The sequence below is a fragment of the Dermacentor variabilis genome, chromosome 8, assembly GCF_050947875.1.
Source record: "Dermacentor variabilis isolate Ectoservices chromosome 8, ASM5094787v1, whole genome shotgun sequence".
Lineage (NCBI taxonomy): Eukaryota > Metazoa > Arthropoda > Arachnida > Ixodida > Ixodidae > Dermacentor > Dermacentor variabilis.
In genome coordinates, this window is record NC_134575.1 from 59,822,991 (window position 1) to 59,848,041 (window position 25,051).

The following is a 25,051-nucleotide window of genomic DNA, read 5'->3' on the forward strand; positions in this document are numbered from 1 at the left end:
CTTGACGCAGTTTGCGGTATGTATCGAACCTCTTTCAAAGAACCCTGTGACCCAACTTGTCTGCAAGCTTGAACCACTAGGTATCTGACGGCTGCCATCTTGTCAAGCATGGGACGCTGGGTGTGTGCGCGGATGCAATACTTCCTGCTGGCTGCTGGCTGGTCTAGTAGACAACCTGGGTCACTGGGTACGGCTGATTGGATGTGTCCTCGAACAGGCAACTTCGGCACTTCGTGTGCGTTATTGGTATGCGCACATTCTTGACCGATTCCCCAGAATAATTGCGCCAAAATTATTTTGTTCCTTCAGTGGCAATGCGGTGTGTCGCTTCATCCATATCTCCCAATCCCAATAACGTCGACATTCATCGAGAGATGGGTTGTACCAGACCGTTTTTTATGCCGTTTCAGTCAAACTTGACAAGTAATTTCCCCTACGCTTTCTCTGGCTTTGTTGTCGGTTTTCTTCACACGGTTGTAACGTAACGACATATCGACCCCCCTCGCATGCCCGTAATTATTGTCGTTCCGGATTACGCCAGTGTCGCAATATGGCGCCGCCGTCGCTACTGTGGACGTCTGCGCCTCTGTAAGCCGGTACTTCGTAAACTGCAATGGCCCGCTCGTGCTAAAGCTCTGCTGCGTAGCAGCAATCGCACACACCCTCGGTGGTGGAGGTGAGCTTGTCCCGCTGCCGCTGCGCGGCGATGTTGAGCAGCAGGACCCCGACGATCGTGACAACGATCACCAGCACCACCATGCACCACAGCGTGTACTGGAAGCTGGCCGGCTGGCCAGACACGTCGCGGCTGCGCTTGGCGCGATCCAGCAGAAGCTGGAACGCCTGCACGTCGTCAACGCTTTGTGCGGCAAACCGAAGCGAACGCCGGCAGTGCCGTTTGGAATCACGCGGGCTCAAGGAACAGAACTGAGGTTGAAGAGCGACAATAAAGCAAGGACACGAGGAAACAAATACTACAGACAAGCGCCGACTGCCAACTGGAAGTTTATTTGAAAATATTCGCGCTGTTCAACCTCAGTTCTAAATGTGGACCAACTAGCCCTCCTCAAGATCTCACTGATGAAGGAACAGCGTATAGTAAGTGTAAAGATGTGAAAGCTGGTATAAGTACGTTGTACAAGTACAAAGTAAGCACTTTTGAAACCCTACCAACAAGTTTGGTATGGGATCCATGCCAATTGTCATTGAGAAAGAAACACTTTTATGGCAGCTGCTATTTCTACAGCGTACTTGCACGAAACAAAAGCAAGGGGGGAATTCTGGGGTTGTACGTGCCAAAATCACGATTTCATTATGAGGCACACCGTACTGAGGGGACTCCGGATGAATTTTGGCCAGCACGGGATCTTTAACGTGACCCCAATGCGCGGGAAACGGGTGTTTTCTCATTTCGCCCCCATAGAAGTGCGGCCGCCGAGGCCGGCATTTGATCCCGCGACCTCGTGCTAAGCGGCACATCACCATAGCAGCTAAGCCACCGCGGCGGGTCAAAACAAAAGCGGTTCAATACATAAGAGGAAAGCACAGTACCCGAGACAATTTCACGCACGAGGCTGTTGTTTAACAATATTGTTTTCCGTTGTCAATCTTCGAAGTAATAAAAAGAAAAGCGCGGTTGTACGCACACATGTTCAGCGTTACGTGTTGTGAATGAGTGCTTTAATTCTTCCAGGATTGCAACGCAATCTTTTTAGTGGAGTTCGGTTATCATCAGGGGCTCTTCAGAACTGAGATGCATGTATATTGTGAAATTTGTTTACTACAAGACGTGACAGCACTCTGTGAGAACAGCTTGCAATGGGCCCGCCCCCTTGTCATGCGATAGCAAGAGCAACGCAAGTTTCATGGTTTAGGTTTCAAGTTCATTCCGCAACGACCCTATTGAAACGACCTTACAGAAAGAAAGGCTAGAAGGAAAGGGTGAACGAAGAAAACGACGTAAACATCACACACTCCCCCGCACGACCTAGCCCCACCGCGTTCTTCGGGCGGCTGCGGCGAAGGGAGACAAGAGGGACAATTAGGACCGCACCGTATTCCCCAGTGCCTACACGCGCAGCCAATTCAGCAATTTGGGATGAACTCGAAAACACAGGAACATGAATCTTACAAAGGTGAGTGTATTTGCTTCGCGCATGTTATAAATTTTCTAAAGCTCCAGATGGAGGGAATTAGGAAACGGCGGATTAAGTTGTGTGTTTCACAGGCAAGATTGTTTCAATTAACTTACAAATTTAAGGATACCGCTGCCTTAAATCTTACGTCCAGCTACTCAAGCGCTTTCGCTTGTCGCTTGATTCCACGACTTCTGTGTATATCCCATAGCTTTGTTGCTTCCTTAACTTAGCAACTTCTTTCCGTTCTCTGGACTTCATCAATTTGTCGATTTGAGACGACATAAAGCATGGTGTGTGGCGGCGATTGCAATGTTATCTGGCGTTTGACTGCTATAATCTCGAAACATTGATGTGCGGATTATGATTTAGGTTGACTAGAAGTTTAAAACAGTTTTTTACGTGGAGTGATCATATTGTAAACGTGATAATATATATATTTGAATACCCCTTACTTAAATGACTATATTTTGATATAACCGCTCGATCGCTGTCGAATTCGCTGTAATGGAGGAACGCAGTTATTTTTTTAAAAAAGCAGGAAATCTAAAATAAAATGGCGGCCTTCACTGCTGGAAAATGCTGCCATTCGCAGTAAGCGAGCGCAGAGCCGAAAGCACCACTGAAATCTGCTGTCTTTTGGTGCTGATAAATTTCTGGCATAGATCCATCAGCTTTTACTGAATCCAAACGCTGAGAGCTGGATTGACAATTCCTTTATGCTGTATTGAGATGAATGCTATAAATTGCTGCCAACCCCAGCATTATCACGCCACTGCTACTACTACTACTACTACTACTACTACTACTACTACTACTACTACTACTACTACTACTACTACTACTACTGCTACTACTGAAACAGCCCTGGCTAAGGTGGAGTGCCTGTAATTGCCTAACTTCTTTTATTACCAGCCTTTGAATAGGGCGCAGCATAGAACACGTGTAAATCTCTGTTTGTGAATTCCACCCAAATTCCAGGACTTCTGATTTTATCATGTCGTGCGTGCTGCCTGATCCTGCTAGCCATACCGAGAAATCACACTTGTCGTCACTGTGCTAAGTCAAGCACCATTTCCAGCAAGCACACGCGGCAATATTTCTTTTTCTTTCTGTGTAATAAATACCTATCTTTGCTAGTGCTTACTGACGAAACTTCTCGATTTTCTCCCGAAAAGTTTTCCAAGAAGGCCGCATTGTATGTACACTATTTGAAACTATGGGCTTTTGATGCTGTAATAAGTTTTGTTGCAATTCTTTCATTCTAAAGTGTTGGCGTTGACTATGTGTGGGGTGCAAACAAGACGGATGGATGCTGCGCATTTTGTGCTTGTGTTCTGAATGTTCTCTGTAAAACCTGCTACGAAATATGGCATATATGTTAAAGTATTAGAGCGTTGCCTCACAAATCTCTTGCCGCAATATTTATTGATGGACCCTTTCGAACTCTCCCCTCAAACTTCTATTCTTGCAGTACGGTGATTTTTCAACATGAAAACACTGCCACATACATTGTCATTATGACATCTCTAATAACATTTGTCTTTATCCCACTTAACCCACTGTCCTCGGCACCATGCCTGATTACTATCCTCAGGGCCCTGCCTAATCCCCCGTCATTCACCTAGCTTCATGAGAGCTGGCTCTTTCGCACTTGTTTGTATAAACTGTTTGAGCATAACACACGCAGTGTCACCCATTTACTTACACGTAAAATTCCTGTTTGTGCCTATTTATTTGTGAATAAACTGTTATAAAAGTGTCTTTCAGTATTCCTTTATTATTATTTGCATGTATGGAGGACTTCTGCTTCTTGAACTAATACATTTCTATGGCGTTTTCCTAGCTACAATCGATGAAGACAGTACGGGGACAAATGCTATAAAAAGATGTCGCTAGCAAAAGGTCCGCGGTAATAATGGCTGCGTGCCCTAGAGCCAGCGTATTTACAATACTCGTCATGCAAATGGCATTGGCTCAAAGCTGGCATTGATAGCGGCAACGATATGGCCTAGCGCTGGTACTATATATACGCTATAGCAACAGAATGGCTGCTGCATTGGCTAATATTCGTCCAATCTTCGCTTTTTTTTTTTGGCTAGCATTGAATTGGGTTGCACTTTGCCAATATGCCCGCGTTGGTTCAGGTTTGGTACTGACTTCTTCCCGAATTAGACCGTGGTTGGACCATTGCTGGTGTGCTGCCGGCACTATGCTGAACTTAACTGCGCACACCGTACCTCTTTAACTTGTCTACGTACACTATACCTTACCTGCCGTAGCTGCCTCCCTACTATAACACGTGCCCTGCGCTTCCTATCCTATACGAACGTTACCTTACTTGGCCTTACTTTACTACTGCATTGCCTAACATAACTTAACCTTATGTTCCCAAACTCTTTCCTAACTTAGAGTATGCAGAAAGATAAAAAAGTTAAATAAACGCGCTCACCCAAAGAAGGAACGCAGACCGCGACACTCGCATCCAACGAAATTGGAACTCTGCAGACTAGAAACGCAAGTATTACGCAAGAAATATTAACCAAAACCCAATACGTTTCAAGAGACGAAGAAGACAAACATGACCTCTGAAAATCAAGACATCAACTTTGAAAAGAAAATGATCTCTCTATGCCAGCAGCCTGCCGAAATGCCAAGATCGCCTGTGTTGACTGCTTTTTACCTCAGCCACTATAAAGGAGATGAAAGAAACATTACTTAATTACTTAACCTGACGTAATTTACTTACTTAAACTTTAGTTAACATTACTTTACATTACTTAAACAAACGTAATTTGTCACAAGTTCTTGCACCACATTTTCCAAAACACTAGGGCACCCACACTGAAGGAAATTATAAAGTGCTTACTAACTGACAAAAAAAGCCGTCCTTACACTTAAGACTTGTAACACTTCACTTAACAGAAGGAATGAAATCAAACAATTCTAAATCGTGAAGACCGAACACACTTTCACATACAGACTACAAAATAATATGAACACTCGTAGCAAATAAAGTCTGTCACATACTTACAGGAATAGTGTCACCCTTTCAAGCACCGTTCCATGCAGGCGCACCTTCGCGAGCCTTACACTATTGCGAGACACATTTGAATACCAAGTGAAAAAAAAAGAAAACTTCAAGGCTCATTCATATCGCTCATTCAAGCCTTCGACCGTGTTCAACATACATACACGCTCGAAACATTACACAGGTACTACGTCCGAGGAGACTTCACTAATCTAATTAAATATATGCATACTAATTTGAAACGCAGTTTAAAACAAATAATGCAACCCTGTAAAGATTTTACATCGCCAAAGGATTACGCCAAGGTCCAAAGGATCCACCCTGAACCCCGTTTTATTTGTTATATCAATCGGTCTCTCTACGCCAGCAGCCTGCCGAAATGCCAAGATCGCCTGTGTTGACTGCTTGTTACCTCGGCCACTATAAAGGAGATGAAAGAAACATTACTTAATTACTTAAACTTACGTAATTTACTTACTTAAACTTCACTAAAAAAACTGAAACGGCTGATTGCATAGCCGTTTCAGTTGGCGATGGTGTCCGCCGCCGCCGCCGATGTCCGGTGTCCGCAACAGCTATCGCCGAAACTTAAACATCGAAAGATAAATTAAACAAAATTAAGAGAAAAAAAAACAAAAGTATGTTTAAAGTCGAAGCCTGCGCAGACGACGTCTCCATATTCATAAGAAACAGATCAAGCTTTTGTTACTTTGTTGAAATGTTTACCGAATACGCTTCAATGTCTGTCGCGCAAGTAAATTGAACTAATTGCAACAGTTTATTTTTTTTTACAACACCTCACGGCAGAAATTTAAATAGTCCAAAAGGCAACACTCCTAGGCATTCTTTCTTGAACCAGGAAAAGCTTCACCGCAGATGTGGGAACGTCATCAAAAGAATCGATAAAACACTGCGGGTCCAAATCTCGACCGCGGAGACCGTATTTCGATGCGGGACGAAATGCAGCAACGCCCGTATGCCGTCCATTGGGTGCACGTTAAAGAACCCCAGGCTTCCCCAAGCCACGGCAATCTTTTAACGCAATCCGGCTCGCAATGTGCACGTATTTCTCTGATGATGTCCTGGCGCTGCGCCAAGCCACGGGAATTTTTTTTACAGCGTAAGCTGTTATGGGCTGATTCCATAGCCGTTTCAGTTGGCGATGGTGTCCGCCGCCGCCGCCGATGTCCGGTGTCCGCAACAGCTATCGCCAAGAGCGAGAAAAAAGAACACACAGTTCCCTTCGGGATCGAGGCCTGGCCCCCTGCTTGGTAGTCAGCTGCATGCTGCACCGCTGAACCACGCCAGCGCTTGCTAGCACGTAGAGGAAAGATGCCCTATAAAACGCGTCCTTGTTAGCGAGGAAACACGCGACGTTACATGCGCGCCGCGCAGCATGTATTCGTGCACATTTTGCATTTGCAGTTGCATATTATTACTCCAGTTATGAGGAGACGCACAGGCAGCGGTACAAGGCAGTTTACGAAAGCTGGGGGAAGAAAAGGAAGTTTAAGGAGCCGTATACAACAATGCTACAAAATATATAATGTACCTGATTACATCAAGCTGGCTAGGCGACTATGTCACCGCCGCGTCTCAAAAGTGATGCCAATAAAGCATCATCATCATCATCATAATCACATCCTTCCACTTGCCTTGCAATGTGAGACTCGCGCCACGTATAGCGTCCATACGTGAGCCCTTTGAATTGCAGTTGCATATTTTACACCAAGAGGCACCTCATGTAGCAGTTGCATAGGTAGCGGTGCAAGGTAGAGAGGAAAGTCTTGAGGACCACGTAGATGTATAAATATTGATGCAATGAAAAAACATGTATGACAAACCAGATTAATTCAAACGGGCCAGGTGACCGTTTTGCACCGACCCGTTTCAAAGAAAATGTCATTGAATCATCATCATCAGCAGCAGCATTAGCATAGTATCGCGCCATCTGACATGCGATGTGACACGAGCACCGCGTAGAGCCGATACGTACAAACTTTGCGTTGCGGTTCCGTTATATTCGACCAGGTGTCCCGACATGGTAGCAGTTGCATACAGCAGTTGCATGCTGCGGGTAGCTTGGACCTGGTTAACTCCACCATCATTATCGTCCTCATCAACAGCAACGTACTGTGCCACGGGTAAAGGGAAGCGACATGTGCGCCACGTAGTCTGGATACCTGTGTTTACTCTTCGGTACAAGTTATGGCGCCTCCTCAGACTGTACGAACCACTGCTGAAGCAGCGAACCGCAGAGCTGCACGCGCGGCTGTGACCAGGCACCTTAGTGCTCAGTGATCTGCAGTGCAGAGAGCAGGACAAGCCGCAGCTCAAGCCGCAGCTTGCCATCGAGCTCGGGCGGACAGTTCAGATCCTTCTCGCTAAACCTACGCGAAGAGACTTCGCCGCGAAGACACTGTAGTGCGTGTTGCCGAAGATGGAGCTCCTATGGAACCGCTCCTCCAGCTTACGCTGCGACTGTGCAATTTTGTCGATGTCGTTTCACGGGGCGTCATGGCGCGGGTATCATTGAACGTGATCCGGCGCACGCCGTTTGCACGTATTGTTGACGTAACGCCGTAAAAATTTAACGCGATTCCGGGCACGCCATACGTGCACGTATTATCTATAGACATCATCGTGCTTCCCGTGAAACCACTGGATTTTTTTTTTGTTACCGCGATCCGGCGTAAGCCATGTACGCGTGTTGTTGATATGTCCTCGCGCTGCGCCAAGGTTGGATATTTTTTTATAACGATCCGGCGCACGTCATGTACACCTGTTGCCGATGTCCTCTTGGCGCTGTAACGCATCCCGCGCACGCCACGGGCACGTATTGCTGATTACGTCATGGCACGGGAATTTTTTTAACGCAGTCTGGCACACGCCGTCTGCACGTGTGGGTGATGTCGTCTTGGCGCTGCGCCAGCGCGCTGGCTTCCATCTGGCGCGCGCCATCTGCACGCATTGTTGTCGCTGACGTCATGGCGCTGCGCCAAGGCTGGATAATTTTTTTACAGCGACCCGGCACACGCCATGTGAACCTATTGCCGCTGTCGTCTTCGTGATGCGCGAAGGCGCGAAAACTTTTTTAACGCGTTCTGGCTCTCGCCATGTGCACATATCGCTGAATAATGCGTGATAGCGCTGCGCCAATACGAGGGAATTTTCGCAGCGAAGCTGTTAGCCTCTAGTTGGTCGGAGTGCTATAGACGTCAGACCCTGGAGTTTTGCAAGACGCGTAGCGCCACCTGCCAGTGCGAAGAAGCAGTAATTGAGTAGTGCGAAGCACGACTCCCTTGCTAAGTTGCTTATGTAGCTATAGCGACTGCGAAACAACGATTTAACTAGATTTTGGTCCATATTGCGAGTGTTTTGCGCATTTAACACCCAGACAGAGAGCTATGAATTTCTACGCTTGTCGGACGCGCCGCCGAACTGCTATAAAGCGCTAGCTGGCTCACTTTTCAGACTGATGGCGGAAACGACGGCAACCACGATAGCTCCACGCGCTACGAAGAAACGCCGCAATCGACGCTACTGTTGTGTTGTAAATTGCCATGAACGTGAAGGACTGAATAACAACGTTCAGTTTTACCGATTTCCGTCGCGATCGTATGAAGGGGAAAGGCGAGAGCGCTGGATATGAGCCGTTCAACCTGTTGGGTAATCGGATTACTTGCATTCCCCACAACACAGCGGTTCGCATGAGAAAGCGCAATTTTGTTCTGCTGTAATTACGTTGCGTAGGCCTGACGGAGGACCGTGGTAACCAAGCGAAAACTCAAGAATATGCAGCCGCCACTTCGTTGGCAACAGAAAAAACAACTTTGCGAACCATCCTGCGTATCTGCGATTGAGATTTCCACCTGTTAACAGACGTCCGCCTCCGCTAGACTCAACAAGTGGAACGGAGAGATTTGGCAGGTCAGTTTAACAAAACATTTTGGTTCGTTCATGAATTCAAAATCCTGTTCTAGAGCATCGTTGTATCGCGAGCTCATTTCTACATTCGGTATTTTGCATGTCCTGCGCCGACACAACAAGCACGCTTCGCAATGTGCTGAGCCTGCTCGACTGCATTTTTCAAATGTGAGCAATAAATTTGCTGTACGAGCACTGGATGAGTAATTGCGAAGTAACGTACGTGTGTAAAGAAAAAAAATGTCGCGATATTTATTCGTGCGCGCTTGTTGCTCGAAGCGTCTGCGAAAAGTTCAAAGGTGCTGAGCGATGCGTAGCTCCTGCGAGAAAGAAAGATGAGGCAGGCACTGTAGGAAGCTTACTTTCGTTATAATCGCACGCTGTTTGCTGCCTTGGAAAGCGTTTTGTTTGCTGCCCTGGAAAAGGCTATGGAAGGATTTACTATCTGTAAATTATTGCGAGAAAATACATTACGATAATAACATGCATAAAAATATAGGAGATACATAAGTCTTGTGTTCAGGACATTTTCAACATGATCCAATTTGAAATGCTTAGATTTTATGCTGATGTGCCTATCAACAAACCTGATGCTCTCTGTACTTGCGAGCTGCCGCACGCCGAAATAACACCTAGCTGAGACTTTTATATACTACACGTACTTCGTCCTGCTGAGCTTCCTCCCTTTCCGAAGCGTGGATGGGCGGAAGACGCATTCCAGGTCCTTGATTTTTAGAAAACCGGGCCTCAACACAACCGAAAGCGGAGGGTCCATTGTAGCCTATGCACCTTCGCTTGTGGACAGCTCTTTTTGCACTACTCAGTTCGCGCCAAGTATGCGATGGGGGCGCTGGTGACGGGTTTTTCCGCAGCGCCGCCTGGGCAGAGTCTGAGGTCTATAGCAATTATATGGACACTCTGGGCGCATTTCTGCCATCGCCGTGGTGTTCCGTACACATTCCAAGGGCGATAACATCGTCGCCGAGCGCCGTGCGTGCAAGGGCGCTTCGACGATGGCGGCTCAGAGAGAGAGAGAGAATTTGTTTGAAAGAAGGCACAGAGGTCGGTGGCTCAATCTTGCCCGCGCAAGGGCGGGAAACAGGGAAGAAGGGCGCCGTCTTCCGTCGCGTGGAAGGCACGCGGAGAGAGCATGAAGGGGGAGGGCGCGTTCTACTTTGGCGGCTGCTGCACCGAGAGCGGCGCTGCTGCGCCGTAAACTGCGCCGGCGTTGAGAGCACCACATTGCGGGGCAAAATTCCACTAGCGGGTGGTACGCCTCTCCCCTCTCTCGTTCGCACCGCCTTAATTGCCTCTTGCGCTGCGCGTGTTTGGGGCCTGGCGGGACGATTTCTCTCCAATGGGTGTAGGTTTCCGCCGCCGCTTCCCTTCACGATCGCGCCCGCGTTCAGTTCGCGCTGCGCGCGACACGTCTCTTGTTTGCGACGGCGCCTCTGCGGATGACCGGAAATTACTATTGTGCTGTTAACTGTCCCGACAGCAATGTAAACACTAAAGGGTTAATGCTACCAGTGAAATTCTGCTGATTCAAAAGAAAATGGTACGAAAAAAGCAGACGACAGACATGGATTACGGCGGTGCACCGAACGAAGTAAACAACTGGCAAACAAAGCGAGCTCGTTCATTGATCACTCCTGAGTGTATGACGGTTTTCATATGTAACCCTCATGAATTTAATAGCTACTCGGTATATAATCATTTTATTCATATATTTCAGTTGTTCGACCAGCGCTTGTCCTGTCTTCTTTCTCGTGTTTCGTTTGTTTCTGCGCTGCCCAAGAATGGAAACCACTTCTGTTGTATGCGTTAACAGTGGCCGAAGTTCAGACGTGCCGAGAAATTGCATATGTGCACGATGCATTGAACATGACCGGAGTTCATTCCTGCATCACCACTGCACCGATCGATTGAGTTACTGGACGATACACGCCCGCGTCTTGGTCGCGCCGGCATTGCTGAAGCAGAAATGATTACTACTACTTTCAACTTCCGTCTCTTGAGCACTGTTAGAAAATAGCCAATATGTACATTGAAATAGCCAAGCTATATACAATGGCGGCAGGACAGGCCGCCATTGGAATATGAACCTGGCAACGTTTAACGCTAGAACATTATCTAGTGAGGCGAGTCTAGCAGTGCTATTGGAGGAATTAGAGGGCAGTAAATGGGATATAATAGGGCTCAGTGAAGTTAGGAGGCCTAAAGAAGCATATACAGTGCTAAAAATCGGGCACGTCATGTGCTACCGGGGCTTAGCGGAGAGACGAGAACTAGGAGTCGGATTCCTGACTAATAAGAATATAGCTGGTAACATACAGGAATTCTATAGCATTAACGAGAGGGTGGCAGGTCTTGTTGCGAAACTTAATAAGAGGTACAAGATGAAGGTTGTACAGGTCTACGCCCCTACATCCAGTCATGATGACCAGGAAGTCGAAAGCTTCTATGAAGACGAGGAATCGGCGATGGATAGAATGAAAACAAAATACACTATACTGATGGGCGACTTCAATGTCAAGGTAGGCAAGAAGCAGGCTGGAGACAAAGCAGTGGGGGAATATGGCATAGGCACTAGGAATAGCAGGGGAGAGTTATTAGTAGAGTTTGCGGAACAGAATAATATGCGGATAATGAATACCTTCTTCCGCAAGCGGGATAGCCGAAAGTGGACGTGGAGGAGCCCGAATTACGAGACTAGAAATGAAATAGACTTTATACTCTGCGCTAACCCTGGCATCATACAAGATTTGGACGTGCTCGGCAAGGTGCGCTGCAGTGACCATAGGATGGTAAGAACTCGAATTAGCCTAGACTTGAGGAGGGAGCGGAAGAAACTGGTACATAAGAAGCCGATCAATGAGTTAGCGGTAAGAGGGAAAATAGACGAATTCCGGATCAAGCTACAGAACAAGTATTCGGCTTTAACACAGGAACAGGACCTTAGTGTTGAAGCAATGAACGACAATCTTATGGGCAACATTAAGGAGTCTGCAAAAGAAGGCGGCGGCAACTCCGTTAGACAGGATACCAGTAAGCTATCGCAGGAGACGAAAGATCTGATCAAGAAACGCCAATGTATGAAAGCCTCTAACCCTACAGCAAGAATAGAACTGGCAGAACTATCGAAGTTAATCAACAAGCGTAAGACAGCTGACATAAGGAAGTATAATATGGACAGAGTTGAACATGCTCTCAGGAACGGAGGAAGCCTAAAAGCAGTGAAGAAGAAACTAGGAATTGGCAAGAATCTGATGTATGCGTTTAGAGACAAAGCCGGCAATATCATTACTAATATGGATGAGATAGCTCAAGTGGCTGAGGAGTTCTATGGAGATTTATACACTACCAGTGGCACCCACGACGATAATGGAAGAGAGAATAGTCTAGAGGAATTCGAAATCCCGCAGGTAACGCCGGAAGAAGTAGAGAAAGACTTGGGATCTCTGCAAAGGGGGAAGGCAGCTTGGGAGGATCAGGTAACAGCAGATTTGTTGAAGGATGGTGGGCCTATTGTTCCAGAGAAACTGGCCACCCTGTATACGCAATGCCTCATGACCTCGAGCGTACCGTAATCTTGGAAGAACGCTAACATAATCCTAATCCATAAGAAAGGGGACGCCAAAGACTTGAAAAATTATAGACCGATCAGCTTACTGTCAGTTCCCAACAAACTATTTACTAAGGTAATCGCAAAAAGAATCAGGAAAACCTTTGACCTCTGTCAAGGAAAGGACCAGGCAGGATTCCGTAAAGGCTACTCAACAATAGACCATATTCACACTATCAATCAGGTGATAGAGAAATGTGTGGAATATGACCAACCCTTATATATATAGCTTTCATTAACTACAAGAAAGCGTTTGAATCTGTCGAAACCTCAGCAGTCATGAAGGCATTAGGGAATCAGGGTGTAGACGAGCCGTATGCAAAAATACTGAAAGATATCTATAGCGGCTCCACAGCCACCGTAGTCCTCCATAAAGAAAGCAACAAAATCCCAATAAAGAAAGGCATCAGGCAGGGAGATACGATCTCTCCAATGCTATTCACAGCGTGTATACAGGAGGTATTGAGAGACCTGCATTGGGAAGAACTGGGGATAAAATTTAATGGAGAATATCTCAGTAGCTTGCGATTCGCTGATGATATTGCCTTGCTTAGAAACTCAGGGGACAAACTGCAATGCATGGTCACTGGCCTGGAGAGGCAAAGCCGTAGGGTGGGTCTAAAAATTAATCTGCAGAAAACTAAAGTAATGTTTAACAGTCTCGGAACAGAACAGCAGTTCACGATAGGTAGCGAGGCACTGGAAGTGGTAAGGCAATACATCTACTTAGGACAGGTAGTGACTGCGGATCCAGATCATGTGACTGAAATAATCAGAAGAATAAGAATGGGCTGGGGTGTGTTTGGCAGGCATTCTCAGATCATGAACAGCAGGTTGCCATTATCCCTGAAGAGAAAAGTCTATAATAGCTGTGTCTTACCAGTACTCACCCACGGGGCAGAAACCTGGAGGCCTACGAAAAAGGTTCTTCTTAAATTGAGGACGACGCAACGAGCTATGGAAAGAAGAATGATAGGTGTAACGTTAAGGGATAAGAAAAGAGCAGATTGGGTGAGGGAACAAAAGCGAGTTAATGACATCTTAGCTGAAATCAAGAAAAAGAAATGGGCATGGGCAGGACATGTAATGAGGAGGGAAGATAAACGATGGTCATTAAGGGTTACGGACGGAATTCCAAGGGAAGGGAATCGTAGCAGGGGGCGGTAGAAAGTTAGGTGGGTGGATGAGATGAAGTTTGCAGGGACGACATGGCCACAATTAGTACATGACGGGGGTTGTTGGAGAAGTATGGAAGAGGCCTTTGCTCTGCAGTGGGCGTAACCAGGCTGATGATGATGATGATGATGATGATTTACATTGCTGCGTCTATTCTATATTGTAGGGGACGTACTAGTAAAAGTTGTGTGCGCATGTCGTACTTGTGCTATACAGCGATATACTTTGTTTATTTGCGCACAGTGTCGATGGAAGTCCATTGTCGCCATCAGAGACAACACGGATTTGTAGCCAACATTTTGTGAGAAACTGCAAAAATGACTTGAGCTCGTATGTCCCGCATCGTATGTGCCGGCGATTTTCCCGGCTGCACATACGACGTCGTTTGCAATTACCTGCTCAGCGTCAATCGCCGCATTGCAGCCATAAAAATAATCATCAAGCGTAGCGACCTTCTTAAAGGCAAATAGAAGCGTGTACAGTCTGTTTCACATTTAGGCGAAAACTCGGAACGTGTTGCATCGCGATGCGGCAGGCAATGGAGTCGTGCGGCGGCGGCAGCTCGAGCAGGCTCAGACGCTCGAGGGGCGGAGTCGTGATCTGCGTCGTCTGTTACGGCGGCGCGCGCTGGCCGCATTGTCGGGAAGCGTGCTACTGTCAGGGGCATGTGCACCGATTTCATCGGTACTGCGGGAACTGAGCTGATATTCTTTACTAAACGTTGTGCGACGCCAAACTCTTAGCCTTCATTAGCGATAATGGAGTTCCACAAACTTCATTTAACAGCTTGCTTCGTTTATTCTTTCGAAAGGCCGGGGTACTGAGCGCGTGCACGTATATTTCTTCACTGTCGGTGCTACCGTGATAAGCAACGACAAGACGCACCAAGATGTGCGCGCAACGTGCTCAGTCAATCACGTGCCAGCTGTATGTTTTAGGGTTATAAGCCCCGCGCCCCCTTCACAGTGGCTCGTTCTTTCCCCGAACCCTCACGGCGACGTTCACTGGGTCGGTCTGTTTCTCGATGTGCAAGCTCGACTATGATTTTAACATACTCGACTGTAATCTTCGTGCCAGGTGTATGCTTTAGGATTATAAGCCCCGCGCCCCCTTCACAGTGGCTCGTTCTTTCCACGTACCCTCACGGCGACGTTCACTGTGTCGGTCTGCCTCTCGATGTGCGAGCTCGACTGCGATTTTAACATACTCGACTGTAATCACGTGCCAGGTCTCTGTTTTAGGATTATAAGCCCCGCGCCTCCTTCACAGTGGCTCGTTCTTTCCACGTACCCTCACGATGACGTTCACTGGTTCGGTCTGCCTCTCGATGTGCGAGCTCGACTATGATTTTAACATACTCGACTGTAATCACGTGCCAGGTGTATGTTTTAGGATTATAAGCCCCGCGTTCCCTTCACAGTGGCTCGTTCTTTCCACGTACCCTCAGGGCGACGTTCACTGGGTCGGTCTGCCTCTCGATGTGCAAGCTCGACTATGATTTTAACATACTTGACTGTAATCACGTGCCAGGTCTCTGTTTTAGGATTATAAGCCCCGCGCTCCTTCACAGTGGCTCTCTCTCTCACAGTGGCTCGTTTTTCCACGTACCCTCACGGCGACGTTCACTGGGTCGGTCTCCCTCTCGATCTGTGCTAGTTTGACCTGTGCCGCGCGAGCCTCTGGAGATACCGCCGCGCCCGGCGCGAACGGCGACAGGAAATTTTGAGGCGGTGCTGCCACTGGACCGTGAACCACGGCTGGTTTCTTCGGATCGGCCGGCACCTGCGCATTTGCATAACTGCTGTAGCGGTTCCCACGATGGTCTCGTAGACTTAGCCTGATATCTCCCTACCTTTTCACTACGAAGGAGGGACAATACTAATAAAGAAAAGTCCCGTATACGCCATGTAATTGCATAGATTTATCCAGCAGAGGGGTGCTTATACCATATCGTGTGTAATCACACGGGATTATGGAGATGGAGTCAGACATGGGGGGGGGGGGGGGGGCAAACAATGATGACAGACTTGGACAAGGGTTACTCTAATAAAAAATAAATTTCTTTTAACTTCCTTTTTTTGTATATTCAATATGCTACTGTGTATTTTCTGCATACATACGCTTGCATTTGCTTTATAAAACGTACGTCGTTTTGGGGCTGCTGCTTCTCATTTCCGTTGCTCTTTTTTTACTTCGTACGTCTGTAGGTACAGAAAGTCGCAATTGTCGGTATACGCTTCGGTCTCCGACTGCGAGACCTCGTTCTGCGTGTAATTACTTGCAGCAACAACATGATGAGTAAATTTCTGCAATTCCAATAATGCAATTAAGGAAAAATGAGACATCCACCCAATAGTAGCAATTGCTACAACAGAAACCTATACGGGTTCCCCGATAGAAAAGTCAAACGTTAAACTCTTGCCTTCGAGTTGTTGACAAATTCGACTTCACCCTACCATCTGCTAGTCACCTGGTTAGCTCAGATGGTAGAGCGGCTGCCCCTCAAAGGCGGTGGTCCCGGGTTCGAGTCACGGACCAGGACGATTTTTCTTGAACTGCGAGGTTTTTCTTTCGAGGAACCCGTATGGGTTTCTTTTGTAGCAATTGCTACGATTCGGTGGATGTCTCATTTTCCTTTAATTACTTCTCTCTATCTTGCGGGTTTCCGCAGAACTATTGCGTCATATTCCCATTATGTGTATAGCAGTGCGAAAGGGCCGCGTGTAGATTGCATTACATTTAAAACCAGCGCCGCCTTGCCGGTAGGCTTCCAGGAATAAGTACACAATAGGCAGAAAATAACCTGTTCGATTTTTTTTTCCCCGATGGCTTGTTCCCGATTGCTCACTTTCTGAAGAGACACCACGAAACTCGCTGCGGCGTCGACGTGTGCTGCCTATACTTGATAGTGGCTGCGACTGCTCGGCCGACTCAACGCGCTGCAGCAGTGTGGCGTCTCTCGAGCGATATGCGATAGGCATTGTACGAGGCATGAGTTTGCGATATCTCCATCGTGGAGAAACCAACGGGGCTGCGAACAGCCCTCCACGCGCCTTGTTCTGGACTGGCACAGTGCCTCGAGCTCCAGCAACTGTATAGGCGTTGTACCGTGTCCCATGTTGCAGGTTCAGCGATTCCTCGTAGCCAGTTTAACACACCTCGTAAATGACAAACGATGGCTTGTTTACGTGGTGAAAAAAAATTACCGACGATTACGTTACTTCCTAATGCGAAATTTGAGCGCAGCAAATAAGCTGTTTCACCTTTTGGATAGATTGAGGCAAAGAAATCGAGCAACACATGTATGCGCTATCACAGAATTTTTTTTTTCACACGTATTCCTTTAACAAAGACTCCACTAACAGTTCTTGACAGTCATGAAGGAAGCTTTGTGGTCGGAGAAATAGACTGATATATGTTCGACTTGGTACACCAATGCTTGATTCTCAAAGACGAGATCTATACAAGTGGCTCGCGAGGTTGTCACAGCCGTGGGGGAAGCAGAGGCTAAGCGCCGCCGCCGAGAAGACCCTGCCGTTCGCGCCGCCGAAGCGGAGGCTCATCGCCGCCGTCGAGAGCAACCAGCAGTAAGCGAGGCTGAAGCAGAAGCTCATCGCCGCCGCCGAGAAGACCCTGCAGTTCGCGCCGCCGAAGCGGAGGCTCATCGCCGCCATCGAGAGCAACCAGCAGTAAGCGGAAGCGGAGGGGGGCGGCGTGTACACCCAGCGGCAAACAATGGGGGCAGAAGCGCGCGCAGCAAGCGGACAACACGATAAAGGGAGGAGGGAAGAGATAGCAGCGACCCTTTCCTCCTCTTTCTGAATGGCGGCGACGGTGTACTATGCAGTCACGTTATCTTGACTCTCTAGCGGCGTCAGCGGCATCCAGCGGTATCAGTCGGTCGCTGCTAGCGCTGGGGGGATGAAAGGGGGGCGGAGCTGGTTACGAGGCCGATGACAACGCCGACGACAACGCCGACGACGACGCGAAACCCAGGAACGGACGCCAAAGAGCTGCGCTCTAAAAAAGGAAACGATACGTCGTGATTGCCGATGGGTGCCAAGCAACAGAGTGGTCCAAGAATGCGCGCGCTAGTTCCCTTCCGCCGGAGCTATAGGGACGTCGCTCGCAGAACCGGCGTTATGTACTATATCGGACGCCTTGTGCGGTCCGAAGGACCCTAGTCTGGCGCGACGTGCTGGTGCCGGTGAAGCAGTCGTTCTTTGCAATTCACACAGTTAACGGCGTCGCGGAAACAGTGCAGTTTGCCGCGTGCTCACGAACCCACAACTTTCTTTAATTACAAGTGTATCAGGATATATATCGGTAAGCAACACCGGAATTCCCGAAGCGTTCACGGTAGCAACTTACGCCGCGTAAATACGAATAATCGCAACGCGTCTGGGCAGCGACAGCCTCGAGGATTAGAGAAGCCAATCGCACGCCCTTTTGGGCGAAGCAACACGACAACACAAATGACTCGGGCAAAATACGCACATGTGCGAAGCCCGCGAATGAACTTGCGCTGTTTATGTAGGGTAGCATAATGTATCACACTTGTCAGCGGGCCAGAAATGTCAGCTCATGGAAATAAACGAGAGCTGGTAGGCTCGCCTTGGTTGCTTAGTTGCTTTGGCGATGCGCTACTAAGTACGCGGTCGCGGGATCAAATTCTGGTCGCGCCGACGGGAATCAGCTGGGAGTAAAACGTATGAAAAAAACGTATGCCCGTGTACCGTGCATTTTGCGCGCTAAAGAACCGCACGTGGTCAAAATTAATTCGGAGTACTCGCGGCAAAAAACATGTGCACCGGGCATCTTAGCGTAAGTTGCCCTATACAACCCTCGGACACCTTGCCGCGCTCAAAGGGACATCTAATGCTCCAATGCGGGATTGGTGGTGTATGACATAATGTGCTGTACTAGTACTAGTACTACTACTATACTAGTACTAGTACTACTATAGTACTATAATAGTACTGTACTGTGGCTCGAACAGTCCAGGACGTAAGAAAGCTGATGAAAGACAGCGCCGTGCCAGTGTCTCTCGTGTGCCGTCTTGCGTACTCGTCTCCATGTGCGCTAAAGTAATATACAGTAGTACTCGGAGGGGCACGATGACTCGCAAGCACAACAGCAAGCAGAGGGCGCGAGGGGTCGCACGCTCCACGTCGGTGCCTTCGTACGGTCGGCGACAGCACAACCACCGTCCACAAAAAGATGCCACGAAAGGGCCGAAAGAAAGCCACGGGCTTTCATACAAGCAATGAGGCGACCCAGAAGCCCCCTTATAGTCATCAGTACCAACTAAAAAGCAACAGGACATACACGGTGGTGCAAACGTAATGCAGCACCTGCGAGCAACGAAGAGAACGACGACGAGCCTCCTGCGTTCCTCTCCTTCTTGCTACGTTTTTTTTTTCTACGCTCTTTCACGGTAGTAATGTCGAATCAACGATAGCCTGTGAGCATATCTGCTGCACGGTGCGGCTTGCGAGTCGCGTTAGGTCGTACGGGTGTCCGATAACGCGCCTCGGTGAGGTTCGGGGACCTAAATGGAAGGAGAGTCCTTTGAACTGATCGCTCGATTGGTCCGTGTTATGTTCGAGTTCAGAATCGATTATGGTTCATCTGAACCCGAGACGGAGAGAGAAGTAGAAATTCTTGCCTGAGCCATTGCCGTTGGGTCGAGCGTTTCTTCTTCCTCGTCCTTCAGTGTAGGAACATGAGCGCATAAAGTTCATTGCACATGCATCTGCTACAAAAAGAAATAAAGATTAAAACCGCGCAATAGGGCACCCAATATAGAACACGGAAAATATCAAGAAAATCTATCCATGTAAATGTCAAGAACTATAAAGGATAAGCCAAAAACGTTGCGCAGCGCTATCCTATGTGCAAGTGGGTGCGCTTCTTTCGTGTTTATTTTTTATAATAAAAAATTAGAGTTCTTTATGAAAGTGGGAGTGCGAATGAAGATTTATTCAACAGAATTATTCCCCTTATACAACATATAAGGTTAGAGAGAAAAAGGAAACTCGCAGGTTTTCGTAATACACTTCAGCGACGGCAATACGTTAGTATGGGCGTCGCCATCGTGTTCTCCTATATTACGGATGGATGGATGTTATGAGGGTCCCCTTTGTAATGGGGCGGTGGATTGCGCTACCAAGCTCTCGCTATTATACTGCCTAAATATTTTGCCTTGTGGAGCACGCTGTGGACTGTTGTGTGACCTGCCGATGTGACATGCCGGTCATCGTCGTCACGGACTTGCAGACAGCCTGTCGCCATTTTCGGGGAGGAAGAATCAGCAAGAACGCACTCAACATCATCAATAACCTTAAAGGTACATTGTCCGTACCCCGGGAGTCGGGACACGAATCCTTCGTGGGAAACCAAGCGGCTCACGCCGCTGCCCGAGAGCATGTACGCTGGGAAGCCCTACCAGGACATCGTCTACTGTCAGACCAAGACGACATGATTGAATATAATACATTCTAAAACATTACAAGAAGAACAGGAGGGAATATCCGCATCCACACATCAAGCTTAACAGAGAAGAAGCCGTCGTATTACGCCGACTTCAGATGGGAAGTTACATCCACGGCACTCTACTACACACAGTGTACCCCTCAACATTTACAAGAGACTGCGAATTCTGCAACACACCAAACACCCTTCAACACACGGCCTGGGAATGCAAAAAGAACCCACAGACAATGCCTGTCCACGCAACAACAGAGGACCAGTGGGAGGCGCAGCTGACAAGCCCAGAACCTGAGAACCAGCATCGGCTGGTGAACAGGGCTAGGCTATCAGCCCAGGGCCACGGATACCTGGAATAGGGTGGCGTCCCACCTTCGGCCATCAACAACTTGGTCTTCGAAGTAAAGTTTATTCACTCACTCACTCCTCCGTATACAGTAGCAGCGTTTGGGCGAATGCAAAGAGATGCACGTGTTTTTACGTATACATTGTCAATAAGAGAAAAAAAAGCCTTTTCAAATCTGTGTTTCAATTTAACATAATTGCTTTGTCATCACGAGCACCTCAGATATATTTCGTATATGTTCAGAGTTATCTGTCCTAATGACTCCTGCAACTCTAAGCAATCGTCGTACCCGGAAGGGAAAAGAACGTCCACTGAATGTTAGACAATTCCAGAAACTGTTTCACCCTGTTAGGGCTATGTTTTGTTGAGTAGTTGTTCAAGGCCAATATAGTAGTGACATTGCAGTGAGCAGGTTACAATATTAACCATAAACTTGTGAGGCTGCGAGATAACGATCCAAGATCGCTTATGTCACTGCCCTTATAGTGGTGCGACTAGACAACCAAATTCGACTGCGCTTATTTGCACCTTTTTTGGGGAGACAACCTGCGTCCAGACTGTGCTCAACGCCCTTGCGTTGCCCATACTTGGCACGCGGGATGTTGCTCTAGTACGCTGCATCGCATTGATATGCACACATTCTTTTCATTTTTATTTTAAATCTCGGCTCTCCCGTTTCCTTTCATTCCCTTTATACGCTTTCCCCAGAACAGAATAGGTTACTTGTATTTACACTGGCTAACCTGCCTGTCTTCCAGTCGTTATTCCTCCTTCCTCTAAGAGCAAGTATCAGCATTATAAAACTGATCTTATGTGAAAGGCACGAAGACGACGACGGACAATCTAGTCAAGCTAGTCAAACGCAACATTGCTAACATGTGCCTGCTGAACGTTTTGGAAAAGTCCTGTCCGTATCAAGCTGCGGAGAGTGCAAGTAAGGCTAAATGGATTGTCAGATGATTTTGTTGTGTCGACGAACGATGCAAGATACACAAGTGTTCGCAGTTTCTTACGTGAAGTTGTTTCAGCTTCCCAGCTTTTAAAAGGTCATGTTTCTTTGGAGTACTTGTCTAGAGTTAACAGAAGAAAACTACACAAAGATGTATGTGATGTGATGCTACCAGTGCCCTTGTACCTGTCCATATATGGTGCAGGTCCAGCAGGCGACGTTCATAAAAGAGTTAAAAAGACTCCAATTTGTTCCTCAGAAAAAAAATTTCTTTCACAGCAATACATTGCCAGTTAAGCCTTGGCTTCAAGAAAAAAAACCCTTTTTTTGTTCAGTAGTCTGTAGACTGTTTTTTGTGCAAAAAGCCCAAAACCCCTGAACATATCTTCCGCGAATGCTGGGATGCCGTATTTCTGTGGGACATCCTCCAACGAACCTTTAAAAAGGACCTCCCGTTGTCACATCGAAAGCATCCTGTTTTTACCTGTCCTAAGCTTTGGAAGTGTACCCCCGGATATGACCATGTTACTGGGCCTGCACAGTCTATGGAAAGGGCATATGGCAGCTCGGAATGCTGATATAGACGCTCACGCTGCGAGGCAGTACTTATTGAGAGCATCTTATATGTTAGAGATGCACCCAAGAGTCAAAGTGACCCTCCAGAGTGTATCAGCACGATGGACGAACTTGGTAACTTGAAGCGTTATTAACGGGCACTCCACCCAATGACGGTTGGTGCCTTTTTAAACATTTAATGTACAGTGTTCCTTCTTGCTTTTTGCAATAAAGAAAAAAAGAAGCTGCCATGACTTCAGGGAAGCGTACTAGCCACGCAACGCGGAGGCCCAGGTTCATTTCCCACTCAGACCGAAATCTAAGAAATGTTTTTGTTCAAAGTCACTCATTTACTTTGTTTACAGGAACCTTCCTTTGAAATGTGACGTCAAAATGAGCATTTTAATGCGTTTTTTACTCTTTGCAGTGTCAGCCATGTTTCGTCACGGCGTAGTTTTGCCAACGTCACCGCCAACATTGACACCTAAGGCTTTCGCCTTAAAAAAGTGTGTTACGCTTTAGTTCTTGGTTTCCCGTGTTTCTCAAGGTTTGAGAAGTAACTTTTTGCTTTATTTTAGCTGTGGGCACTACATGCTTCTGGGTTTCCTGAAAGTGCTCAGAAAAATATACGCCTTCGCTTATCTTTTCTGCAAAATACTCTAAAGAACACGATGTATTTGGTATTTCATCAAGCGTCGGGAAAGAATTGTATTTCACAGCGAAAAAAAAATGCAAGGTGGTAATGCTGCTACGCGAAAGTGAACCTTGAGGAGACTTCCATCTACACTCAGTTCAATTCAAATTTAATTAGACCGTCTCGCACATCTGTAAGGTTCCGTTCATATACGGCCTTAACATTCCATGCGTAAACTGTCAAAGCTTCATTAGACAAACAGCAGTTCCTTACAACGGCTTGTGCACTCGAATTTCTTGATGGAAAAACTGCAAATAGCTGCGACTAAATAATCCAATGTAGCCACCAATTCTATTATACTATCTATAAATGTGTAAATTATACATAATTCTAATCCAGGACGTTACTGACTCCAATGAAAGCTAGTCAAGACGGTACGCCATTTCGTACAGTATGTATAAACTTTCAACCTCTAGAACGACAAATCATACATCTTCTAGTGAGTCCTCGTAATTGCGAAATTACTAAATTTCAGTCCGCTATGCAGTCGTTCATACCACATTTTCCGCAGAATTAGTTGAATCACTCGCTCAAAGCACATAAATACCTTAATTATAGCCTGCAAGCTTTTTCACCAATAAGAACACATATTTGGTCCCCGTTGTTAGCGAAAAGCGCCATGTCAAAGAACCAATCAAACTTTGTAATTGCCTACAGCAAAGCGCTCGTGCGCAGTAATACTCAGAACAATTAACCTAGATTAACTCACATTGACTGCATAGGGAGTAATATAATGACGCTGATCGGTTATCAGCTCTACCGCTGGATCCACCATGCGCATGTCAAGCGGGTCACATAATCGCTTCAATCTGAAACGCATCTCCGGCAGAAATGAGTCCTTCGTCATTACCTAGTACTAAATTATTGTGAAATAATCTAAATGACATCACCGGCATTGAAAATTGCGACCCCTTTATCACCGCCTGTGTCAGCATCTGTCGGTGTTATCACGTTCTAGCCAATACCCACCGCTTTCCGTTTGCCTTCATGACCTTTATATATATATATATATATATATATATATATATATATATATATATATATATATATATATATATATATATATATATATATATATATATATATGTTCGTATTTATTGCGTTATATGTGTAGTTTTCGCGCGTACATTCACAAACGCTGAACACTGCGTACAGCCATTTTCTGTGTTATTGCGTGTTACATTGTGCTCATGCTTTTCCGTGCTACTTATACTCTGCTGGCCCTCAATTTTGTGATTCACCTGAAACTTATGACCAGTTGTTATCGCCACTATATGTTATTTTGCAGCCCCCCCTCCCCCTAAACAACTGCTCTTCTGTAGCCTGTGAGCTAATAGGATAAATAACCAAGTTAGACTTGCCCAAAGCTATAGGCGCATGTTCTGTTATGTATAGCGAAGCTGTTAAGGGCTACTCTCCCCACTATTGTGTCCGCTTGTTGAAACAATTCCCGAAGATAGTGCAATGCTGGGCCGATCCGCGCCGAGGTGACGCAGGCGTTAAGCAATCCCAATACGTAGACCGATCCTGAAGATAGTACAGTACCGAGCCGACCTGCGGCGGAAGTGAAGCAGGCATTAAACCTCCCTGTACGTGAGCCAATCTCAAAGAGGGTGAAAAGCCGGGCCTACCCCCGGCAGAGGTGAAGCAGGCGTTGAGCACTCCCCCATACGTGGGCCGATCCCGAAGATAATGAAATTCCAGGCCGACCAACGGCGGGACACAGTTTCGCAGCAGAGTGCAGTTTCGAACAGTTTCGCTGGTCATCCTACGTCACAGAGTGGAAGGGCATCGAATTTTTTTTCTTATCTGCCAGAGGACGAAACCATCAACAAGTCGCATGCAAAAATGTGTACGCCAGAATTGAACGTGTTGCTTTATCGGCCGCATGACTAAAGAAATGGCATGTTGAATGTGCAAGAATCCAGAAACTAAGAGTGGCTAGGTCTCCGCACACTCAGCGAAGCGAGAGCGGAGCGTTCTGTGACCTTTGTGCTAGAGGTTCACCACTCCCTACGCAAAGTTCGTGATGGATCGTTGACGGATGCTGACTGCGCTTGCAGCGTAATTACCGTGTTTAATGGAGGCAATTTACTGACGGAGGCAACAAAATATTTGTTATTG

At 47.0% G+C, this 25,051-nt stretch overlaps 1 protein-coding gene across 1 annotated transcript in view; it reads right to left on the bottom strand.

The window, feature by feature from the left end:
* The window catches only part of LOC142591411 (uncharacterized), a 34,733-nt gene extending 15,162 nt beyond the window's left edge, over positions 1-19,571 (bottom strand). The window contains exons 1-3 of the mRNA XM_075703739.1: positions 19,563-19,571; positions 15,503-15,676; positions 663-843 (exon numbers count right to left, since the gene is read on the bottom strand). Of these exons, the coding sequence (XP_075559854.1) occupies positions 663-843; positions 15,503-15,676; positions 19,563-19,571 (364 nt within the window). The remainder of the gene's footprint in view (positions 1-662; positions 844-15,502; positions 15,677-19,562) is intronic.
* Between the last annotated feature and the right edge of the window lie 5,480 nt (positions 19,572-25,051).